At 44.9% G+C, this 22,250-nt stretch overlaps 1 protein-coding gene across 2 annotated transcripts in view; it reads left to right on the top strand.

Annotated features, from left to right (window-relative positions):
- The window catches only part of LOC128415957 (copine-5), a 126,380-nt gene extending 104,889 nt beyond the window's left edge, over positions 1-21,491 (top strand). Inside the window, exons 13-21 of one of the 2 annotated variants that reach the window (XM_053392857.1) lie at positions 3,354-3,407; positions 5,289-5,350; positions 11,679-11,725; positions 12,138-12,319; positions 13,234-13,361; positions 13,752-13,854; positions 16,724-16,781; positions 18,910-18,983; positions 20,588-21,491. In XM_053392857.1, the coding sequence (XP_053248832.1) occupies positions 3,354-3,407; positions 5,289-5,350; positions 11,679-11,725; positions 12,138-12,319; positions 13,234-13,361; positions 13,752-13,854; positions 16,724-16,781; positions 18,910-18,983; positions 20,588-20,776 (897 nt within the window). In that variant the 3' untranslated portion in view covers positions 20,777-21,491. The remainder of the gene's footprint in view (positions 1-3,353; positions 3,408-5,288; positions 5,351-11,678; positions 11,726-12,137; positions 12,320-13,233; positions 13,362-13,751; positions 13,855-16,723; positions 16,782-18,909; positions 18,984-20,587) is intronic. The other variant, XM_053392858.1, reaches the window with a different exon arrangement.
- The last annotated feature ends 759 nt before the right edge of the window (positions 21,492-22,250 follow it).

Here is a 22,250-nt window from a genome sequence, read left to right as displayed (position 1 = left end):
CTGATAACGCAGAATGGCTTGTTTAGAACTTGGCCATTGGGATCTGAGCTCAATGCAGAAATAGTGCTTTATTTTGCCTATGAAACATCAGGCCATGAGATTGTTGAAGCATGAGGGCTCTATTTTTATAGAAGATGAATCTGTATACATGCTGTGGTTGTTTACAGTATGATTATATACAGAATGTTTGCTTTGCATTTTCAATGCTTTCTCGCTACAGTTAAACGACTCCCTGCTTCATGTTTGAATTTGCATCAATTATATCTCAGGGGATGTCTCAGATCTGGTACAGAAAGAAACATCCAGATCATTTGGCTTCTTGGTCTTTCTTCAAAGCATCCTACACTATAACAATTCTGAGGGCTCAGTGATCCACAGCATCAGCAGACTGGTGTATAGAATGGGGTATAAGGACAGCTGCTCCGTTGCAGTACAGTGGTACCTCGGGTTACATACGCTTCAGGTTACATACGCTTCAGGTTACACACTCCACTAAGCCAAAAATAGTGCTTCAGGTTAAGAACTTTGCTTCAGGATAAGAACAGAAATTGGGCTGCGGCGGCACGGTGGCAGCAGGAGGCCCCATTAGCTAAAGTGGTGCTTCAGGTTAAGAACAGTTTCAGGTTAAGTACGGACCTCCGGAACGAATTAAGTACTTAACCCGAGGTACCACTGTACAACAATGTGCAACACTGAAACGGGGGCTGTGTGTACCTTGTGCTAAAAATAAAATAAAATTCTCTACCATGACAATCTAAACCCTTTACCAGGAAAATCTGAATTCTGCAGCCTACATAAACCTGCCTCTCACCTATTTTGTGTAATTGCCTTGTTTACTATTTTGCAGAAATTATTCTGGTTCTCTTAGTCATGAGCTGGTGAAGCTTAGGGTTGTGGGTTTGAGCCTCAATTTGGGCGAAATTTGCATTGCAGGGGGTTGGACTAAATGACCCTCGGGGTCCCCCCCCACTCTACAATTCTATGATTCTATGAAGACAAGCATATGGCTATACCCATCCCTACGCATTGGCAATTTTATCCAACAGCACTGCTGGCTCTTAAGATTTCAACAGACATTGCCTCTATGCTTTCAAGTATATTGTCAATGCCATAATAAGGAATATAACCCTTCTTTTAAAAAGGGGGGGGGGAGAATGAAGATCAAGCTGCCCAGGACACTGAATTCTGCGCTTGAAACCACATTCTGTACTGCAGCATAGATGCAGCCCTATCAGGAGAGCAGCCAAAGGTGCAAACCATCAGCATAGCAAGATGTGTCAAGATTACTGTGCTGGCAGCAGACTCTAGCAGTAGCTGCAGTGACTGGGGGCAACCCAGTCAGGTGGGTGGGGTACACATAATAAATGGTGGTGGTATGCAAGGCTTGGTGAGCTACTGACCTGGTGGGCTTTATCAGGTCCTGCTCATGGTGTAAAGCTAGCACATGGCACAGAAACAGGCCTGCGGAGCCTAGCAGTTGTGGGATGCGTGCAGGACTGGGTGAAAGCAGACCCAAGAAATAAAACTTGATCCAGATGCTGTTGTGCATTCACAACGTTGCAGCTGAATCAGCCCATATTTTACATTTGGAACACCAGAAAGGAAAGTATTTGCACTACGATTGTTACTGTTGCTATAAAAATCCTTGGGACAGAGCTGATTTTGGACCCCAAGAGACCCAGTTTCACATCTTAGCTCACTGGTTGGCCTCACTCTCGGCATGTCTCTCTCGGCTTCCTTTCCCACATGGTTGTTGCAAGGACGAAGAAGATCCTCCTGCAGATCCCTCCCCAAAGCTGCTTTTTTCACGAAGCTTTTGACTTAACCCCCAGCTCCCTATCCCACCTGAAACAAAGCCTAAGGAGCGGCAACTCAAACCAAAAAGCCAAAGGACATGCAGCTGCATTCGCCCATCTCCCTCGTTTACGTATATCTGTGCATCTTTTCTTCCTTCCCTCTTCTTCCTCTCGGATAATTCTTCATTCCTTGAAGGAGGTCCTCCTCTGCCAAGTGCTGTCTACATTGATGGCGTTGATATAAATGAATGCTTCTACTTCCTCAAACCACTCTCTACTCAGCAACACACTACAGTCCAGTGGGTTGCAAACATCTGTCTGAGGGGGCCTCCAGATTGTCACTATTGTCCAGGAGGCACACAAATAGGGATTTAGGTTTGCATAATTAAAGAAGATTAAAGTCATTTGTCACTCTGATGCAACAAATTCCCTTAGAAAAGGAATAGCAATAGGAAGGAGGAGGAGGAGGAGAAGAAGGCGGCAACATAGCAGTCAGAAAAGTGACAGTAAAATGTGCTGAATGGTTTGGAATGGACAAAGGAATGGTTAACAGCAAGCAAGCAGCTCAGGATGAATGCTTAGTGTCATATAACTACCTCACAAGCAAATCAGAATGAATGCCCAGTGAAAACTGGATGCAAGTCATTTCCAGATGACCTGTTTATTGGTGATTCATCCTGATTTGTTTGCAGGGAGATTCAACAATGGCAGATTTAGGGGAGTGCAACCGGTTCGGCTACACTGGAAGCAGAGTCTTGCCAGGGGTGGCACAATTATTATTTAGAATGGAGATCAAGAGGCGCAGAGGCCCCAAATTTTGGTGTTGCACAGGGCCCCACTAAAATTTGAGACCCCAAGGTCTACTACTGGATTCAGTTACTGGGGTTGTTGCCCAATAGCGCTAAATCAGTCTTAATTGCACAAACTGGATTTGCTAGTATGTGATTGAATCCCACCTGAAAATAGCTGCAGTCTGGAAGAGCCCACTGTCTGATTTCTAAGGATGGGAGAAAATGTCAATTTCTGTTCCTTTCTGTTTCTCACTTTTCCACCCTTACGTTCAGCTCTCCACATGTCCACATCCGTTTTTTAATTTCTTAAGGTCCTCATGGAAATTCATCAGCATTTTACTATGAATTTCTGCTAATATGCACATTTTTTGTATGCGACTTTGCCTAATATACACATTTTAGCCAGACAATTTTCCCAAACATGTTTGTGTGTTATTTTCACTAACGCATACATTCATATGCACATTTTACACCAGTGTGTGCATTTTTGTACACATTACTTGGCTGGAGATTGCATTGCAAAATTTGGAGATGGCTGTGTTTCAGTTCACATTTCCTTTCTGAAATTGCAAATTAGGTAAGTTTGCCTTTAAATGCTAACAGAATCAAATTTCTCTCTCCCCCCCCCCCCAATCTCTACAAACCTGCACATAAGTTTTTGTGCAAGGAGATCAAGGGGTGAATGCTCAATAAACATCTGAAGGAGCCCTTTGTCTTTCAAACCTTACCTTCACAGGTCTTTTTTCTTTATTTTTTACTCTCTTAGGTAGTGAATCCCAAAAAGAAAATGAAGAAAAAGAAATACAACAACTCAGGAACAGTGAGTAACATTGTTTTAATGTTGGCTTTATGTCACTAAAAAAAAGCTGAACAGTTTTAGGCTTCCCCTGAAGAACCCTGGGAAATGCTGTTTGTTAAGGAGAGTTGCTTAGAAGCCCCTGTTCCCGCACAGAGCTACAATTCCCAGAGTTCTCTGGGAAGAGGGGTTGATTGCTAGCTTTGTGTGGGAATTGTAGCTTTGTGTGGAAAATAGGTGCCTCCTAACAACCCTCACGACTGTTAACAAACTACAGTTCTCAGGATTATTTGGGGAAAGCTATGATTGTTAAAGTGGCATCATAGCCCTTTAAATATAGATTGTGGGTGGGGCCTCTTGTGTCCTGGCTGTGTTTGTTGCGAACATATCACATATCTTTAGGCGCCAAGCAAAAACATGTCTCTTCTCCCAGGTCTTTGGCTAATTAAACAGTCTATAGCCTTTTAAACTGTGGTGGGTATCGCTTTTGTTTGTCACCATGTTATATATTTTTGTGTTTTTATATTGTAAACCTCCCTGTGCTCCTCAGATGAAGGATGGTATAGAAAGCTAATTACAGTCATACCTTATGTTACGTCCGCTTCATGTTACGTTCTTTCAGGTTATGTCCCACAGTGAGCCGGAAGTACCGGAAAGGGTTACTTCCAGGTTTTGCCGCTTGTGCAGATGCACAAATGACGTCACATGTGTGCACAGAAGCAGGGGATCGCAACCCGCACATGCGCAGACGCGCCGCTGCGGGTTGCGCTCTTTTCATGTTGCGAGTGGGCCTCCGGAACGGATCCTGTTCGCAACCAGAGATACCACTGTAATGAATAATACCTTATTCACACCAGTTCTCTGCCTAAGAGCAGGGCCATTGGGGAGGGTTGTAGCTCAGTTGTGGAGCACATGCTTAAAATACAGAAGGCCCCAAGTTCCAGGGCTGACCCAAGATATTGCTGCCTGAGGCAGCAAGATGACACTTCCCTCTCTCATTCAATGTATAGGAACTGTGTACAAGATTAGCAAGAGACTCCTAATGGCAGGGCTGTGGGTTTGAGTCCCATGTTGGGCAAAAGGTTCCTGCATTGCAGGGGGTTGGGCTCGATGTTCCTTGTGGTCCCTTCCAGCTCTATGATTCTATGATAGTTAAATCTTATTTAAACACTGATTATAAGAAAGCACCCTCCACCACACCTGAGAGCAGCAAGCCAGCTTAGGGGGCACAGATCAGGCCACGAGGCACACACAACTCTGACCTCCAACACCTCACTTCTACCACTCACAGCCTCCTGGGATCTGCTGCCTGACGCAGCTGTCTCACTCTGCCTAACTGCAGAGCCAACTCTGCCAGGTTTGGTCTTTGGCATCTCCAGCTTAGACCAAGAAAGAGTCCTGTCCAAAACCCTGGAGAGCCCCTGCAATTCAACCGAGATAATACTGAGCAAGATGGACCAACAGTCTGATTTTGTGCAAGGCAGTTTTCTACACCCAACTTCCTCTGCCTAGTATGTAACGCACCAGCTTACTATAGCAACTGTGGGACAGGAAATAAGCAGGAGAGAAAGCCTATGGTTTCCCAGTTCAGCATCAGCAGACTTTTAAAGCTGTGAGACAATTCTCCAAGTTGTGATCCGGCAACTTTATAAAAACGGGATTTGTTCTCCGTGAATTTAAGAAATTGATTTCCCATGGCAAAGGGTGGTGAACGTTGGTTTCAAAATTTTGAAATTAAGGCTACAGAATCCTCCTGGAAATGGGAATTGTATGGGGCTGGAAAAATCAAGGCACTAACGATGTGGCCCCATGATCACCAGTATCACCCTCACCAGTATCACCCTCCTGCCTGTAACTACTTCGTTGTTTCCTGTATAACAGCATCTCCATTTCTTTACTTTCAAGGTGACGTTGCTCTCGTTTGCTACAGAATCAGAGCACACGTTTCTAGACTATATCAAAGGAGGGTGAGTAGATTCTCTTTCTGCACACATTGGGTGTTTGGGAGGGGATACGTGCAAGCAGAGGGCCACTGGCTGTTTCTACGCTGAACAAAACTGAGTGTCTTCAAGAGGAGTGTCAGGTCTGAGTGTCCTGTTTCACTCTAGAGATGCTGCACCGGCAGGATGTAAAACTATTTCTACACAGCAGACTGGGGATGAGGGAGAGATTCAATTCAGTTTGCATTTGAAGGCGAATGTATCAAATTTGCACTTTCTGAAACCATAGGCAAAGTGAAACACAGCTATCTTTTATAATTTGCACTTCTCCAAACGCTGTGGTGCAGTTCTCCAGCCAAGCAATACTTACAAAAATAATAATAAATGCATATATACGGGGCTAGTGTGCATAAAAAGCAATACGCTAGTGCAAATAACATACAGAAATGGATTATATTAGGGGGGCCTGCTTGCAAAAATGTGTATGTTAGCCATTACTGCACATTTTAGTCTCATGTCAGTAAAGGTAAATAACCCTTCTACAAGCAAGTGCATTTTATATTCTCATGAGATTAGGTTGAAACTTCTAGGGATTTGACCAAAAACCTAAAGGAAAGTGCACAGCCTGCAGAGCCATGAAGTATATAAATTGCATCACAAAGTTCCACTGATGGAGTCTTTGCTAATAGATAAAATGCAACTGATCTCCAAAAAGAAATATGTTAATCTCCTGGGATGACAACCTTCTAGGGGGAAACAGAATGGCCTGTTATAGAGAAACCAAAGCACATCAAAAATAAAGTCAACTGCTGCCAAAATCCCATAATGGAGAAGAATGAAAGATGGTTAACAATATCAATGCGCTGGAAGGGAAGGTATCTGTACTTGGGAAGATGCATGAGGAAGGAAAATAGAGTCAGCCACCCATTACCTAAACGTGTTGGTAGTCTGGAAACTTGCTGCAAATAAGAAGGACATCCTGGTCTGGAAAAGACCTTTAAGACACAAGCAACTAAAGAGTAGAAGGCATGGCTGATGGTTAGATCAGCAGAGATTGGGTCAGTACTATTTTCTGATTTCATCTTAGAGGATAGAGCCAAACTACTTACCATCTTACACCAAAAGTGGCTGTTTGACGTAGGCCTCTCAGAATCAATGTTCATGAAAAAAAAAAGAAAAATCTCGAACCAATTTTACAGCACTGTCAGACTCCCAGTGACCGTCTGTCCTGTCAGCAATTCTGTTTGCCCATCCCTGACAAGTTCCCACATATTTTGAGTATTAGGGATAATGGTTTCCAGGCAGAGCCGAGCACTGGTTTCTATTTAGAAATTAGGCACTGGACGTGATGCTTGCCTTCAGATATGGGCATTTGTGTTGGCTTTGCCTGTTCCAGCCACCCCGGAGTTACACTAGTTCAGCATCCTCCTTGTGCAAGAATGCAGCACTGTCCAGTCACAAAAGATTCTGCCAGAGATCAATTTGCTCCTCTTGAGTGGCAACAGACTCTCGGAATCAATACAAGTTCATTCAGAGCACTTAACAACAATCAGGTTGTTAGGCCTTTATTAACTTGTCAGAAAAATTCCTAAAAGAACAAGATTTAGATTTGATTAAAAAAGAAAAAAGAAAGCTTAAAGGTCACAGAGATTTCTACAGTTTATTCCGTAACAAAGCAGAGTCAGAATTGTTCATCAGCAAGCAAACACACGTTCCTTAAATTACAGAGCATGGCATTCCCAACCGTTGAAGGCTCTATTACCTCTCCCAAACAAGGAATTAAATGTGTTTCCTCTCGTAATATTTTTATGGGCCAGAATTCCATCAATATCATCTCAAAATAAGGTATTTAATTATGCACCAGTTTCATAGCTTGTTAATTATTCCTTTCCTTTCATTGAGTCATCTGCCTTCTCACTTAGTGGGGGTGAACTGGGATTCCCAACAGGACTATTTTACCAATCTTGTTTCATATATATATTTATGATTTTTATATACATTGCAGTAGTAGTTTAACAGTAAATCAAACATTTCAAAACTCGACTTCCTTCCTCCTCTTTCTGCAGTTCATTAATTTTTTTATCATAATTCCCTACATATATAAAGTTATATTAAATCCTTCTTTTATTCATCTATTTTCATATATCTATATTTTAAAAACCGCAGGTTATTACAATAGTCCTGCCAGTGTTTTTATCTGTCTACAATTTGAGTGTTAATATTCAATATATTTCCATTCCTTTATAAAAAGTTTGTTATCCTAGTTTCTTATTCTTCTGGTAAGTTTTGCCATTTCTGCATGATCCATAAATTACCACTAAGCTTGTTTCATTCACAGACTGGTGCTGGAGAGCCATTAGCCAGCTAGGCAAAGATTCATTTTCTTTATTACTTCTTTTGCAATACTTTAATGATAGAGGGTATTTTTTTTTATTAGAATTGAATTTACACTTAGGTCCAGCAATATGTCTATCAATGCCTGTGAGCCAGGTTCAGAGGTATTTATGCAGAGAAACAGTGGGAGGAGTTGCCTTCAAGTCCTGCTTTTGGACTTCCCAGTAGCTTCTTAACAGACAATGTAGGAAACAGGATGATGGACAACATGGAGCCTTGCAAAAGCTGGGTTCTTATGTCCCTGTATTCTTATCCTCAAATCTCCAAGGAAATACCATACCGTTGCCATTTAACTCCAACCTTCTTAAACACACACACACACACACACCCTTTTATGCCAATGTTGTCTGTATGTGTGTGTGCCTGTGTATTATATATAGTGGCAGATGAGGATCACACTCCATGTATCTGCACTAGTTCTGGTACCCCAATGGATCTCAGCAGCAAAACAAAAAGTCCTTTCCTACTGGCCTTGTCTCTGCCCATCTAACCAGAAGTTTAAAATGTTATCTTCCATTGACAGCCGCATTCTTTCATTATGGTGGCTGCACAACATCTGAAGGAAGGGTCTGTCATGGGAGCAGCTGATATTGACTGAGGGTAGGAGGTGACAGGCTTGGAATCTCATCTGAGAAGGCTGCCAGAGAAATGTCTGCAGGCAGCTTTTTCAATCATCCCTTTTATCAGCACTAATGTTAGCTGTCCTCTAAACCACTGTTCTTCATCCACTGGGATGGAGCCCAGAAATGGGACTTGCTTCGTACCAGTCCTAGTAAGACAAAGAAAACATAATGTATAACTGATGTGCTGTGCTGTTAGCAACGCCACTTGGCACAGTCACCTGACATTTATAACTATTGGTTTATCATCAGTTATTGAAGACAATGTAATGCAGCAACAGTGGAATCCTAAGCTGGCAACTCTGTACACCGTGGCAAACTAAGGCCCGGGGGCCGGATCCGGCACAATTGCCTTCTAAATCCGGCCCACAGATGGTCCGGGAATCAGCGTGTTTTTACATGAGTAGAATGTGTCCGTTTATTTAAAATGCATCTCTGGGTTATTTGTGGGGCCTGCCTGGTGATTTTACATGAGCAGAATTGTGCTTTTACAGTCATACCTCGGGATAAATGTGCTTCAAGTTAAGTATTTAAGTATGTTACTTCCGGGTTTCGCCACACGCGCATGCGCAGTCAAAATGATGTCGTGCACAAACGCAGATGCGGGTTGCGTTCACTTCAGGATGCGAACGGGTCTCCGGAACAGATCCCGTTCGCATCCCGAGGTACCACTGTATTTAAAATGCATCTCTGGGTTACTTGTGGGGCATAGGAATTCTTTCATCCCCCCCCAAAAAAACAAATATAGTCCTCCCCCCACAGGGTCTGAGGGACAGTGGACCGGCCCCCTGCTGAAAAAGTTTGCTGACCTTCTGTACACCATGGGCCAGCAACATGGCAGCCACAGGTATAGAAGTGTCAACAAAGGTTTTCCCTGGTGACCATCCCCACCTGCCTCCCACCACAAAATGAGCTTGAAAGAAGGCTTCTTAAACCAATAGAACAGTTACTTCAAGCCTATGTGGAATCCAAAGAAGGTTACACTGGGGAAGGGAGAGGTGTGGTGCCCACAACAACATATCCATTTGCAAATGTGTCCACGCCCCCACCCCCAGAAAAGGTTGGTGACCCCAAGTGAATACACTCAGGAGCCTAAAGCCTCATAGTACTCAGTTCCAGGGACATACCTAGGGGTTGGTGAGTTTGGCACCCAGCAATGGCACAGGGCCAGTGGCCCTCCAAAATCACACCTTTCCACTCTGGCCCTGAGGAACTAGGAGCCTTCCTGCCCATCTGCATGTTTCCTGGGCCACTCCTCCGCTGCTCTGGGCAGCTGGGCACGTCTCCTCGCCTAGAGTGCAAGGGACAGGAGGTGCCAATACAGCTCCTTGACAAGGGCGCAAGGGAGCCTAGGTACACCTCCGCTCAGTTCTGTGTTGATGTATGGGGATTTGGGCTACAGGTTCCTTAACAGTGAGCCATCACCCGGAAAAGAAGAATTTCATCTTTTTCAGCATTATGCTGTGCCTCTGAAGAAGATAAAGTGGCTGGGCTGTGGTGCGTACTGCATTCATGCCCTAGTTTTCAAATAGGCTCTGGGGAATCATTGAATTAAAAGAAAGATGTTACAAGGGAGCCTCTCAGCCTACTGACATCCTGCAATGAAAAGCAGCATGTTTGGTCTGTGTATTAATTGGGGGTATTTTACCAACCCTCCCTTCTCATATGTCAAGAGCAATGGCGCTCTAGCCAAGGTCCAGTGGCTCCAGCAGAGGACCTGGAGAGTTCAGTTTTGTTTAACCTTGGTCAAGTCAACGAGAACCCAGGCAGCCCAGTGTGCCTGATTATGGTTTTGTAGTCTATCATTTGGGGTATAAAATGTGTGTTATGATGCCAGCTGAAAAGATAGCAGGATTTGGTCAAATTGGCCTAATTAGCCAAAAACTGTCCAGCAATGGTAGCTTTACTCACAGCTTCATAAGTTTCTGGGACTTGGAGCTGTTGCAGTTGGGAGGAAGGGAAGCAGCTGAGAAATGTGCAATCCTCTTACTCTGGGTGGCCTAGAAGAATTGAGGCTCCGCATCTTTAAAATTCCCATTTGGCTTCTGCTGAACTGATAAAATGGAAGTATAGAGAACAGCTTGCCATGCGATTAGCTCCTCTGTTTCCCCCTGGAAAGATGGGATTATGTATGAAGAATCAGACTTCTGTTTTTCAACCTGAACAGTAGTAAAGTCACAGGGTTAGGGAGCAATCCCAAGCAGATGTAGTTATGGGGGGGTGCTGGATGAATCCCCCAGGTGCCAATAAGTGGATGCTGACTTTCTTTGCCTGCTGCATTCCTCCCCATAGCCTTTCTCCCCACTATCTAGCTCTAGCTAGGCTCCAATATTATAAATTAACCCAGCTATGGAAAAAACTGAGGGTGGGAGGGTTAGGAGGAATAGGAAGAGGGTGGATGGTTCAGCACCCCCATCCCTATAATGATACTGTTATAATAATGTTTTGTGGTGATGACACATTTCCAAAGGCAAGAGCCTGCTGCTCTCACATATATTTGAGAGAAACCACATGTTGGCACAGATTCCTGAGAAGAAACATGTTTGACACCACATGGCAGTGTCAAACATGTTGCTTCTCAGGAATCTGTACCAACATGCAGGAACTCTTTTAACACCCAGTCTTGTGTATGTTTACTCAGAAGTAAGCCCCCACTATGTCCAGTGGGCTTTGCTCTCCAGTACAGTACAAAAACCTAAACAGTGTCTACATAGGCTGTTGAGGATCCCAAGGAATATGATGCCACTATCTGTTGTGTGTGCCTGTGATGTGGGTTGAATCCAGTATTAGTTCTGCTCAGAATAGACCCATTTATATCGATGGGCAATACTAACTTTTGTATATTAATTCCAGGGAGTCTTCTCTGAGTGGAACTTAGTTGGTTAAAACCTTGTGATTTTACTTTTGAACTGTTTTGTTGTTTTAATAAAGAACTTTGTCCAGGTTGCCTTCAGGGACCGCCCCCCCCACCTGACAGTGTGAGGTATGAGGCGGAATCCATGAATAAAATAAATAATATAGAAACATTGGTTGCTCACAACGTATCTGCCAATTGCTGTGGCCAAGTGTGTGTAGAAGGCACATGGCGGCATAACCTGTCTTTTTGCATCTTCTCTCAACTCTAAAGAGAGAGATTCAAAAACCGAATCCAACTCTGAATGATTACAAAACGCAAGGTTTGTGGGAGACAGATGGAAAGAGAAAGGAGCCAGGAAAGAGATGGACAAGTGGTGTTCTAGACATTCACTTGGGTTGGTCATTCCACTCAAAGGTTCTGAGCTAATCGAAATGCTTATAGATTTATCAATCTGACTAAGTAATGTGATGTGACATTTTTTCAGGACGCAGATCAATTTCACAGTGGCCATTGACTTCACAGCTTCCAATGGTAAGTTTTTTACAGCAGATGTCTCGCAGAGCTGCTGTTAAGTTTTTGTTCACTTGATTTCCCAATGTTTAAATCATTCTTTTTGGAGATGCACGTATTTATTGAAGTTGTTAAATCTACAGTGCAATCTACAGCATGTTTTCTCAAAAGTGTTCATTGTGTTCAATTATACGTCTGTGTAGGACTGTAGCCTAGAGGCATAATACCATATGTGCCTAGTCAGAAATAAGTTATATCACTTTTGCTGCAGTTTACCTCTGAGTAAGTGTGTTGTATCTTCAACCTTGGAAGGTGGGATACATCTTAGGAGCTTCCTCTGTTCCTAAGGCTTCATGCAGACCTCATGAATGCCACACTACAGCCTACCAGACAGTGAAGCAAATACTATTCATTCTCTCTCTCTCTTTGGCAGGGAATCCCTCTCAGTCTACTTCCCTTCACTACATGAATCCATACCAGCTCAATGCCTATGCAATGGCACTGAAGGCTGTTGGCGAGATAATCCAGGACTATGACAGTGACAAAATGTTCCCAGCACTTGGGTTTGGAGCCAAAATTCCTCCGGATGGGCGTGTGTCTCATGAGTTCCCCTTGGTACTGACAACCTTCCTTGGAATCAGCACTCAGAAACACCTTCTTATACTTTGCCTCAAATTGAATCCAGTGGCAGGCAAACGGGACCCATCTGCCAACATTCCCTGATGAAGGAAAAATCCCCATGTTCTCCTTCAGCAGGAACTTTTCACCAATAGCAGAATCCTTAAATCTTTTAGACTAAAATCCTATACACATTTGCTTGGGAGCAAGCCTCATTAAACATAGTAGGACGTACTCCTGAGCAAACATGAATAGGTTTGCACTATACACCTTTGCTTTCTCATGTGATGGTCTCATCCTTGAAGGCTTACCTAGCAAGGAACATCTGAGAGTCCTGGGACTGACTTAGATAAGTTTGGGGCTGGTTTCTTTGTCTCTCTTTGAAAAGTTGACATGAGCTTCAGATGCAAAGAAGAGTCATCATTTTCATTTGCTGTTGCTGTCCCTCTAAATCCCAAGAGGCAGCTCCCTTTGCATCAGCGTAATATCTGATTGGTGACATTTATTGCACTCCCTTAGCTAGCAGTTCCTCTAGCCAGTGTATTGATCTCTGCTGATGGTCATCCATCAACTGAGCCAAACACTGAGAATGGGGTGGACAGTAGTGGAGAAAGGGGGATGCAGTGGGGGCAGTCCGCCCTGGGTGTTATCCCAGGGGGGTGACAAAATCCCCCCCCCGGGCATATCGCTGCCCCGCCAATTGCCCCCCAGGCGGATCACCCAGCCCCGTGGGCAGATCTCTCCACCCCATGGATGGATTGCCCTGCCCCCGGGTGCACAGTATGTGCGCCACTCCAGATGCCCGAGTGGCTAGGTCTGCCGCTGGGGTGGGGAATCCCAAAAGGGCAAGGATTCAGACACTCTGCCTGGGGAACTTTCGCCCTAATTGTCTCTCCCTTTCTCTCCTGCAGAATGGCAATGTTGACAATCCTCATTGTAGTGGAATAGAAGGTATCCTTGAAGCCTATCACCAGAGCCTCAAGACCGTCCAGCTCTATGGTCCAACTAACTTTGCACCGGTGGTTAACCACGTGGCTAGGTATGTCTCATCAGGGCAAGGTATCATCACAAAGCATGAAAAATGCTAGCTGAAGTGGGAAATGACCCGCAGGTAATGAGAATGCAACTCCTATTCTTATGGGCATATCTGGATGGCTGATGACATTCTGGTAGCTTCTTACAAACCACGAAGTGAGATAACCAGCATAGCCTAATGAAAATGTGGGTTGGTAAAATTCTCCTTACTTTATAACCATGCTTTTTTAAACATGCTTTTCAATTCATTCTATATCATTTTCCAGTAATCTTTAACCTTACTACAAGACCATATGTCTTTCAGAATGTGGGGTGTTTAGTTCAGAATTCAGACCACCCTGACAACACTCCTGCCTCTGTTCCTAAATTCTCATGATCTCCTCCCAAAACTCAGGTACGCTGCAGCTGTGCAGGACGGTTCCCAGTATTTCGTTTTGCTTATCATCACTGATGGTGTGATATCGGACATGGCCCAGACAAAAGAAGCTATTGTCAACGTGAGTAGCACAGGTTGGGGGTGTTGTCCCAGGAGTTCAGATCTGCCAACAAACAAAAGTGTAACCGCACCTGCCAGGATGGGGAGTAAAATAGTTTCAGGTAGGCAATGTAATATGCTAGAGAGTTAAGATCCTGGAATTTATTTCAAGCCACGGGGGGGGGGGGGGGAGAGATGTAGCCACAGCACAGATCCGTCTTCCCACTGCAAAAAGGTCAAACATTCACTAGCCCCACAGGAACTCCACATAGGAGCACTAAATAGTGTAAAAAAATATGTGCTGTTCCTTCTTTACCTTGTAGCCATTTTCTGCCCTCATGTTAACAACATGACTGATACAGCACTTCTAATTAGATTTAGAACTCGCATAGTGCTTAACTTAATTAGTAACCCCTGCACAAGCCTATAAAGTAGACCCCCATTTTAAAGATGAGGAGAACCAAATCTAGCAGCATGCCTAAAGCTTGGGTCTTCCCAACTCACTCTTTTAACCACTGTGTGCCATCCTCTGTTATCTCCTGCCTGATCAAAACAGCTGATGAAAGATTAAGGGTGAGAGAAAATGACTTGCCCAAGGCTAATTTGCCCATTGCTCAGGCAGGCTTTGAACTCAGGCCTCCCAGGCAACTTTGGGTATCAGCTGGACCACATGAACTCACAGCATCTTCCTATTTGCACCATAATTGCTTTAAGCACCCAATCACTTCTCTGGGCAATTTTCCTTTTCTCTCCTCCTACCCATGCAGCCATTTTGACACTTCCATGTGCTGTGTTGTAGATGAGGGGTGCTCATTATTAAACTGTTCCAGCCCGGCCAGAGATCAGCCCCAGCAAAGAACACACTGATGATTACACCGTCTGCGTTTTTAACAGCTAAATACAATCAGTGATTGCTGATGGGGAAGAGAAGGAAGCTTGATAATTGGATAAAAAGACAGTGTGTGTGTGTGTGTGTGTGTGTGTGTGTTAACAACAACAACAACAACAACAACAACAACAACAACAACAAAAGAGTTCCTGAAGGTGTTTGGCAGGCAAGCAGAATGGAAAGCACAAAGCGTATCACTTTCTTTAAATAATTTCTTTAAATAACACAATGGCAAAGCCCATTAGCAAGCAGGAGAGCATTAGGGTCAGGGAGAGGTCTCAGAAAGGGTTGTTTCTATAAGCAAACAGAAGGGCTTAGCCTATTAAAATTGGAAGAGGCGGCTAAATAAATTGGGTGAATCTGCTCCCTTTTTCTATGGAAGCAGCAGTTCCTTGATAAATCAGTTGTGACAATGGGTTAATTCTGATTCCATGACTATGTTAGTTTAGCACCATGGAGTGTGAATTGGCTCCCGCCCCATCTCCCCCATGGCAATATTCTCAAAATATTTTGCTACCCATATAAGGACGAAGTGGCATTTTGTGCTTTTTAAAAGGTCCAAAGTCTGCACGTATAAAGTGTGATCAGAGTTAAATATACAAATATGCTGCAAAGGAGTGGGGGTAGGGCTAGACTGGCAATATGCCATTACAACCAGCAGCAAACTTAGCAATGCATTTAAAAAGACAAATCTCTCTTCATTGTTCATATGGAATATGGAGAGCGGGGGAACTCAAAGTCCAAGTTCTGCTCCCCCTGGTGTAGTTATTGTGGCGATCAATAGACGGTGGCACCGTCTATTGATCCCTGTGCCACCACTTTATTTCTCGCTGCCACTACCCAGGCCCTACCTGGTACAATACTGAGTCCAATCAGGGTTAAATTGGAACATAAACTTCTATTTATTGCAGTTTAACAAGCGTTTGGTTTCATAAACGGTCTCAATGACAATCATTGGGTGCCTATCCAGACCTATAACTTCCGCTGCCTGCTCTCACTCACTAAACCACCTCTCAGATTTTACTTGTCTTCCCAGCTCCTAACTGTTCCTGACTCAGCTTATTTCGCTACACTAACTCAACCTCCCCACAGACTCTATCCCAATTCACTCCCACTCCAACCAACATCCCAACGAACTCTCCCCTTCACCCCTCCTAGAGCTGGTTTTATAGTCCCTCTGACTCCACCCTCCTGGGTTCTGATTGGGTAACCTGTTTAACTATTTCACCTCCAGCACTCTCATATGTTAATGTCACAGTTATCACAAAAACTGATTTTTGTGAATCGCACATGAGGATCATGTTCTCAATATGGCTAAGAGTTGCACTGCCATGGCTTGCTGGACACTCCACTACTCAAGTTCCACATGTGAACATGTCATTGGGCATTTGAAATTCCACCAGTCATTATATAAATCAGATGTGGGAAAACCTTTTCCCCTCCAGATGTCACTGAACTACAACTCCCCACATTCTTGGCCATTGGCCATGCTTACTTGGACTAATGGAAGTTCTAGCTCAGCAGCATCTTTAGGGCCAAAGGTTCTCCTGCCTGATACAAATGAATAACTATAAAATTATTACACATATGTCTTTAAAAGGCCTAGATCACCATAATCTTCCACTTATAATTAGGACTGGCTTTGGTTCTAGCTTTCTTATATTTCTGTGCCAAAGGCAAGCAACAGCTGCTCTGTTACCACTTCCCAATATTATTTACCTTTAATGCAAATATTCATAACCAAGCAGTGCTAAAGCTAGCCCAGGGGTAGGGAATCTGGGACATCCCAGATGTTGTTGCATCCCTGACCACTGGCTGTGCTTGCAACAGACTCCCCATCCCATCTCTGCCCCACACAATCTATGTCCTGATTTCTGACACATCACTTTGCAGCTTTCTGTTTTGAATTCACGCTCTTGTTTTCTCTCTTCCTCTCCTTCCCATATCAACCCCAACCCCCTGCCACACTCATCTTCCTTCCTTCTTTCCTGTTGACTCTCAGGCTGCCAAGCTTCCTATGTCCATAATCATTGTAGGAGTTGGACAGGCTGAATTTGACGGTAAGAACTTTTGTGCAAACAGTCATGAAATATGATGACTTTCAAATGCTTTGGCTGAAAGGCTGAATCCTATGCTTCTGCTACAATGGCAGCTGCTATCCCAGAGGTTAAGGCCAGTATGAGATACCGTATTTTTTGCTCTATAAGATGCACCAGACCATAAGACACACCTAGTTTTTGGAGGAAGACAACAAGAAAAAAAATGTTCTGAATCTCAGAAGCCAGAACAACAAGAGGGACCACTGCGCAGCGAAAGCAGTGATCCTTCTTGCTGTTCTGGCTTCTGGGATAGCATGCTGACAGAAACACCCATAGCAACTCTGGTATCGCCAACCCACTGCAGCTTTGGATACTAGCGGTGACACTGGATTAGCCATTCTCAGAAAGCAGAAAAACATATATTGTAAATAATACATTGATGCCATCCAACCAGATCCTTTTCTCCCCCATCTGGCTGAGTTTGGCTGGGGAGTGGGGCCACACACCTGTCAGTCACCTGACATCAGTTAATCCAATTTTGCCCACATGGTTTGGAATCAAGCCATGCAGGCAAAGGCACGGTGCTTTGCAAGCCCTGGCGTGGTGCTTGCATAGTGCTGTGTGGCATCTTTTGCTCTGCATGGGGGAATGACAGTGCCTGCCAACCCCCTTTAGCCCCAACTGCATCTCCACCTGCAGAGGGTAAGTGGGCATGGTGCCAGTGGCAGAGGAAGCCTCTTGGGCATCTGGGGTGGCGCACCCAGGGGCAGGGTGAATCGGCCATAGGTCAGAGGGCTTGGCGCCCTTAGTAGGGACAGAGCATGCAGTGCCCTTAGGGGAGGACGGAACGGGGGCACCCTACAGCTGGGGGGAGGCAGCAGGCGGACATTGTGGACATTGTGGAGCCTGCAGGCACCTGAGATGCATGGCTCTGGCGCGCTGCAGGCCCTGCTGTGAGTGCCGCCTACCATTTTGTCACACCCCCCTGCATGGTGCTCCTTTGCAAGCAACATCCATGCAGAAAAACCACTTGAAAAGAAGGGTGCTCCTTTGGGTGCAAAGGAGAGCCAGAAGAATTAACTCCACTTCTCTTGGTCAGGGGGACGTAGAGCAAAATTTCCTCCCCACCCTCCTGCTCCTGGCTGAATGCCCATCCCCAAAACTACTTTAGTTCTACAGGTGGTCCCCAGGTTAGCTCAGGGCAGGTGACTCTGATTCGGGACCCCTGCATCCATGACACGGGGCAGATAGGGGCAGCTGTGCCCTATAGTCACTATAGATTTGCAAATATTCCCATAGGCATTGAATGATGCATGATTAGCCCAGTGTGATATTCAGTCGTACTTTGGAAGTTGAACAGAATCCATTCCGGAAGTCCGTTCAACTTCCAAAACATTTGGAAACCAAAGCTCAGCTTCTGATTGGCTGCAGAAGCATCCAAAAGCATGCAAAAGGCTGAAAGGCTGTATAATGAAATCAACGGGTAGAATGGTAAAGGTAAAGGTACCCCTGCCCGTACGGGCCAGTCGTGTCCAACTCTAGGGTTGTGTGCTCATCTCACTTAAGAGGCCGGGAGCCAGCGCTGTCCGAAGACACTTCCAGGTCACGTGGCCAGCATGACGAAGCTGCTCTGGTGAGCCAGCACCAGCGCAGCACACAAAAACGCCGTTTACCTTCCCGCTATAAAGCGGTACCTATTTATCTACTTGCACTTAGGGGTGCTTTCGAACTGCTAGGTGGGCAGGAGCTGGGACCGAACAACGGGAGCTCACCCCACCGTGGGGATTCGAACCGCCGACCATACGATCGGCAAGTCCTAGGCACTGAGGTTTTACCCACAGCGCCACAGAGTTTAACAGATTAATTATATCTTGCAGTGAGCAATGAGAAACAGACATTGATAGGGCCATCAGTAGAGCAAATTACAATACACGAAATGAAAATTGAAGGTGGTTTTCCTGCTCTGAAAGAAGATAGTGGAGCTCTTTGCTCAAATTGCCTTTTTCAGATAATGGAACAGCTTATCAGTCATGGCATAGAGGAGTTTTGTTGGCCTCCTGCAGTCTTTTACTCCTTTGCACCCTTACTCATACTATGTATTATTAACCCACCTTCCTTCCTTCCATTCATCCCTCCCCACAATGGACAGCCATGGTGGAGCTGGATGGAGATGACATTCGAATCTCATCCCGTGGAAAGATTGCAGAACGTGACATTGTCCAGGTATGTTTTTTAATTTTTTTAAAAATAAACCACAACCTGCCTTGTGTGCCAGTCTTGTTGCAGAACAGGCAAGAGCTGAAGAGCCTCCGTGCTTCAAAGCAGACTTGTGTTAGTCAGTGTGGGGGTTTTCAGCTCACTTTCAGGGTGTCAGGAAACCCAACAGCAGCTGTTACTCTGCTTTCCTGGCAGGCAGTGGAGACTTGTCCAGTGGAAGGAATGGTGTGCTGCCCCACCAACCTTGAACTTGCCCTCAGCCCACCCCCACCTGCCTGCCTGCTTACAACCAACCCAGGGGGTGGCACTGCCTGCCAGCTTCCTCCTTCATCTCAGGGTTGCCAGAACTCAACCAGGAGGAGGAAAACTAGGACAAAACCGGGGCAAGTTGGCTCTGCCTGTGGTTGGCTCTGGCTGCACCTACTGTTGCACTCCCCTACCTTCCAGCTCATGAGTCCTAATGGGACACCAGTCACCACTACCAGCAAGGTGGGTCTCTATTGCTTGCTGGGAGGGTGAGGTTGGTGTGGTGTGAACACACTAGCAGAGCCAGTCTGGCATCTTTGCACTGCAGTGACTTCCCTGCCCATCCTAGTAAGCAAGAGCAACCCACCTGCTGGCAAGCTAGTATAATGGTTCCACTGCACCAGGCAAACCATTTCTGATCCTCACTGAACTGAATGTGCCAAGACAGGGTTCTCTGAGTTACATGGTTCCCTAGCTCCAGTTGTCTTGCATCACTCTGAATATGCACCTGAGTAGAAGAAAGAAAACAAGGCTGTCAGGGATGGGTGAGAACTATTGCCAGGGCAACAGCTCAGTGACGGGGCATGTCCTCACATGCAGAACGTGCCAGGCTCAATATTTGGCATCTTCAGTTAAAAGGATGATAGGATAGCAAGGTGCCATGAAAGACCTCTCAGGTACATACTCCAGAGAGCTGCTGCCAGTCAGCTTAGACTGGCCCAGATGCAATAATGGTGTGTCTGGATACAAGGCAACTTCCTGTTGGACTATATTCAGAGAAATCTCTAAATATGATGATCTATATGGTATTGTTATAACTTTACTTTTGTAAAATCAAATAAATGTGTGTGGGGTTTTTTTTAAAAAAGATACAAGGCAACTTCCTATATTTTCTAGTATGCATTTAATTCTGTAGCCCACCCCATCCTGAAGAAATCTCTAAATATGATGATCTATATGGTATTGTTATAACTTTACTTTTGTAAAATCAAATAAACGTGTGTGGGGTTTTTTTAAAAAAAAGATACAAGGCAACTTCCTATATTTTCTAATATGCATTTAATTCTGTAGCCCACCCCATCCTGAAGATCTGAGGTGAGTAACAATTAAAAGGCATAGCCTATCAAAAGAGTTTAACTTACCAGAGAGCAGCAAATTCCATTGCAAACTTGCTTCCCTGTCAAAGCTGGGGAGGTTTTGGCATGATCTCTGCCTGGCAAACTGCTCGAGTTTTGCCACCTGTGATCTTTTTATACTAATGCAGTCCAGCCTTCCTGGATCAGGGAAGTCTCTGTTGTAAGGCTATATATTGCCTTTTGAATGATTTGCCTTTCATGTCTTCGATATACTATTCTCTCTCCCAGTTTGTCCCATTCCGAGATTACATTGACCGCACAGGAAACCACGTCCTGAGTATGGCTCGGCTGGCTAAGGACGTTCTTGCTGAGATTCCCGACCAATTCATCTCCTACATGAAGGGACGCGGCATCAAACCCAACCCAGCTCCACCTCCGTACACCCCCACAGGCCACACCCTTCAGACAGAAATCTGAACGCCAGGAGAGGAAAGCAGCACTTGAGGGCAGGTGCCTACAAAACACAGGTCACTCTCTTGGATCAGCTCTCAACTTTCTGCGGGCAGACTGACATCCAGGCAGTGACCACACCACAAAATGAAAATCTACAGTGTACTCTTTTCTGCAAAATAATAATAATAATCCTCTCTGAGAGCTGGTTTACTGCTGCCATTCTGGCACACCAATGTGCATCATTGGAAGGACGGACCAGCCGTGAAACCTGGGGGGAAATAAGGGTTTTCATTTCATTTTGTTAAAGGACAAGCCCTGTTGTTGGCAAGTTTCCTCGTTTCCTATTTGGGGAGATCACCATGGTGAGAGAAGTCCAGCCTGTCTTGGTAGGCCTCATAAGGAGGCACAGATCATTCATTTCTCTATGGTTTGTGTGATGAAGCAGCCCTTTCTCCATGCATCTTCCCTTGCCCCACCCCTTACAGCTGAATGATTTGGGGTCTTCTTCTTTTTTAAGCCCATGTATAGTCCAGCTGCCACCTGAAGTCTTCTGACACTTCTTCCTCGCTTTGTAATGGCTCAGCTTATGGATTGACCTGGCAGGCTGAATATTGTGATCAAGTGACCGTGTGATGTCGTCTCTTAATGCTGCTGGTGTTGCTGCTGTTCTTTGTACTGCATCCAGTCCCTAAATTGCTTAACCCCACCCCCTTATTCTTTGTAAATCTACTTTGACAAATATTTGTGCAGGCCTGGATTGTTTGTTCCCTTGCTTGTTTGGTTTTTGTGACTCTGTTAAGTCCCTTTTGCATTTTTTAACCCCTGGTTTTCAGCAAATTGCTGTCTAGATTTGATATCTGAGAAGGTATTATTGTGCAGGGCATGAGAGAGAGAGAGAGAGAGAGAGAGAGAGAGAGAGAATGAGAGAGAATAAATGGGCCTTATTTTTGACCTCTTCGCACTTCTGCCCATCAGAGTGATAACTTACAAGTGGTATCCTCAGTCAGGATGATCTTGAAGTTTGGGCTTCATAGAGTGTGTTCATAGAGTGACAGGAAAAGTTACTTCCCAGGGTTATGTAGGAATAGGCATAGCTCCTGTGTTGCACTTTGGTATGTCCTTTCTTCATTTCAGCCTTTGCAGAACTTGGACCTGCTATATAAAAACTCCAGCATGGCATGGATCAGAAAAGCTGCATATAACTCTGAAAGCTGCTTTCCCCACCTGGAGCTCTCCAGATGTTTTGAGCTGCAATTCCCATCAGCTCCAGGCAGCACCCAATGAGGCTTGTAACTCAAAACATCTGGCAGGCAGCAATTTGGGGGAGGCTGTTCTAAAGCACTGGTGACCTACCAGATGTTGCTGGACTCAGCTCCCATCATCCCTGACCATGCTGACTGGGGCTGACAGGAGTTGGATTCCAACATGATCTGGAGGACCACAAGGTCTCCTGCTATGCTCTGACACAAAACCATACTCAGACTCCTAGAATTTTCCA

Source organism: Podarcis raffonei, chromosome 6 (assembly GCF_027172205.1).
Source record: "Podarcis raffonei isolate rPodRaf1 chromosome 6, rPodRaf1.pri, whole genome shotgun sequence".
Lineage (NCBI taxonomy): Eukaryota > Metazoa > Chordata > Lepidosauria > Squamata > Lacertidae > Podarcis > Podarcis raffonei.
The sequence above is the reverse complement of the archived record's forward strand: the minus strand, read 5'-3'. Positions and strand labels throughout refer to the sequence as shown.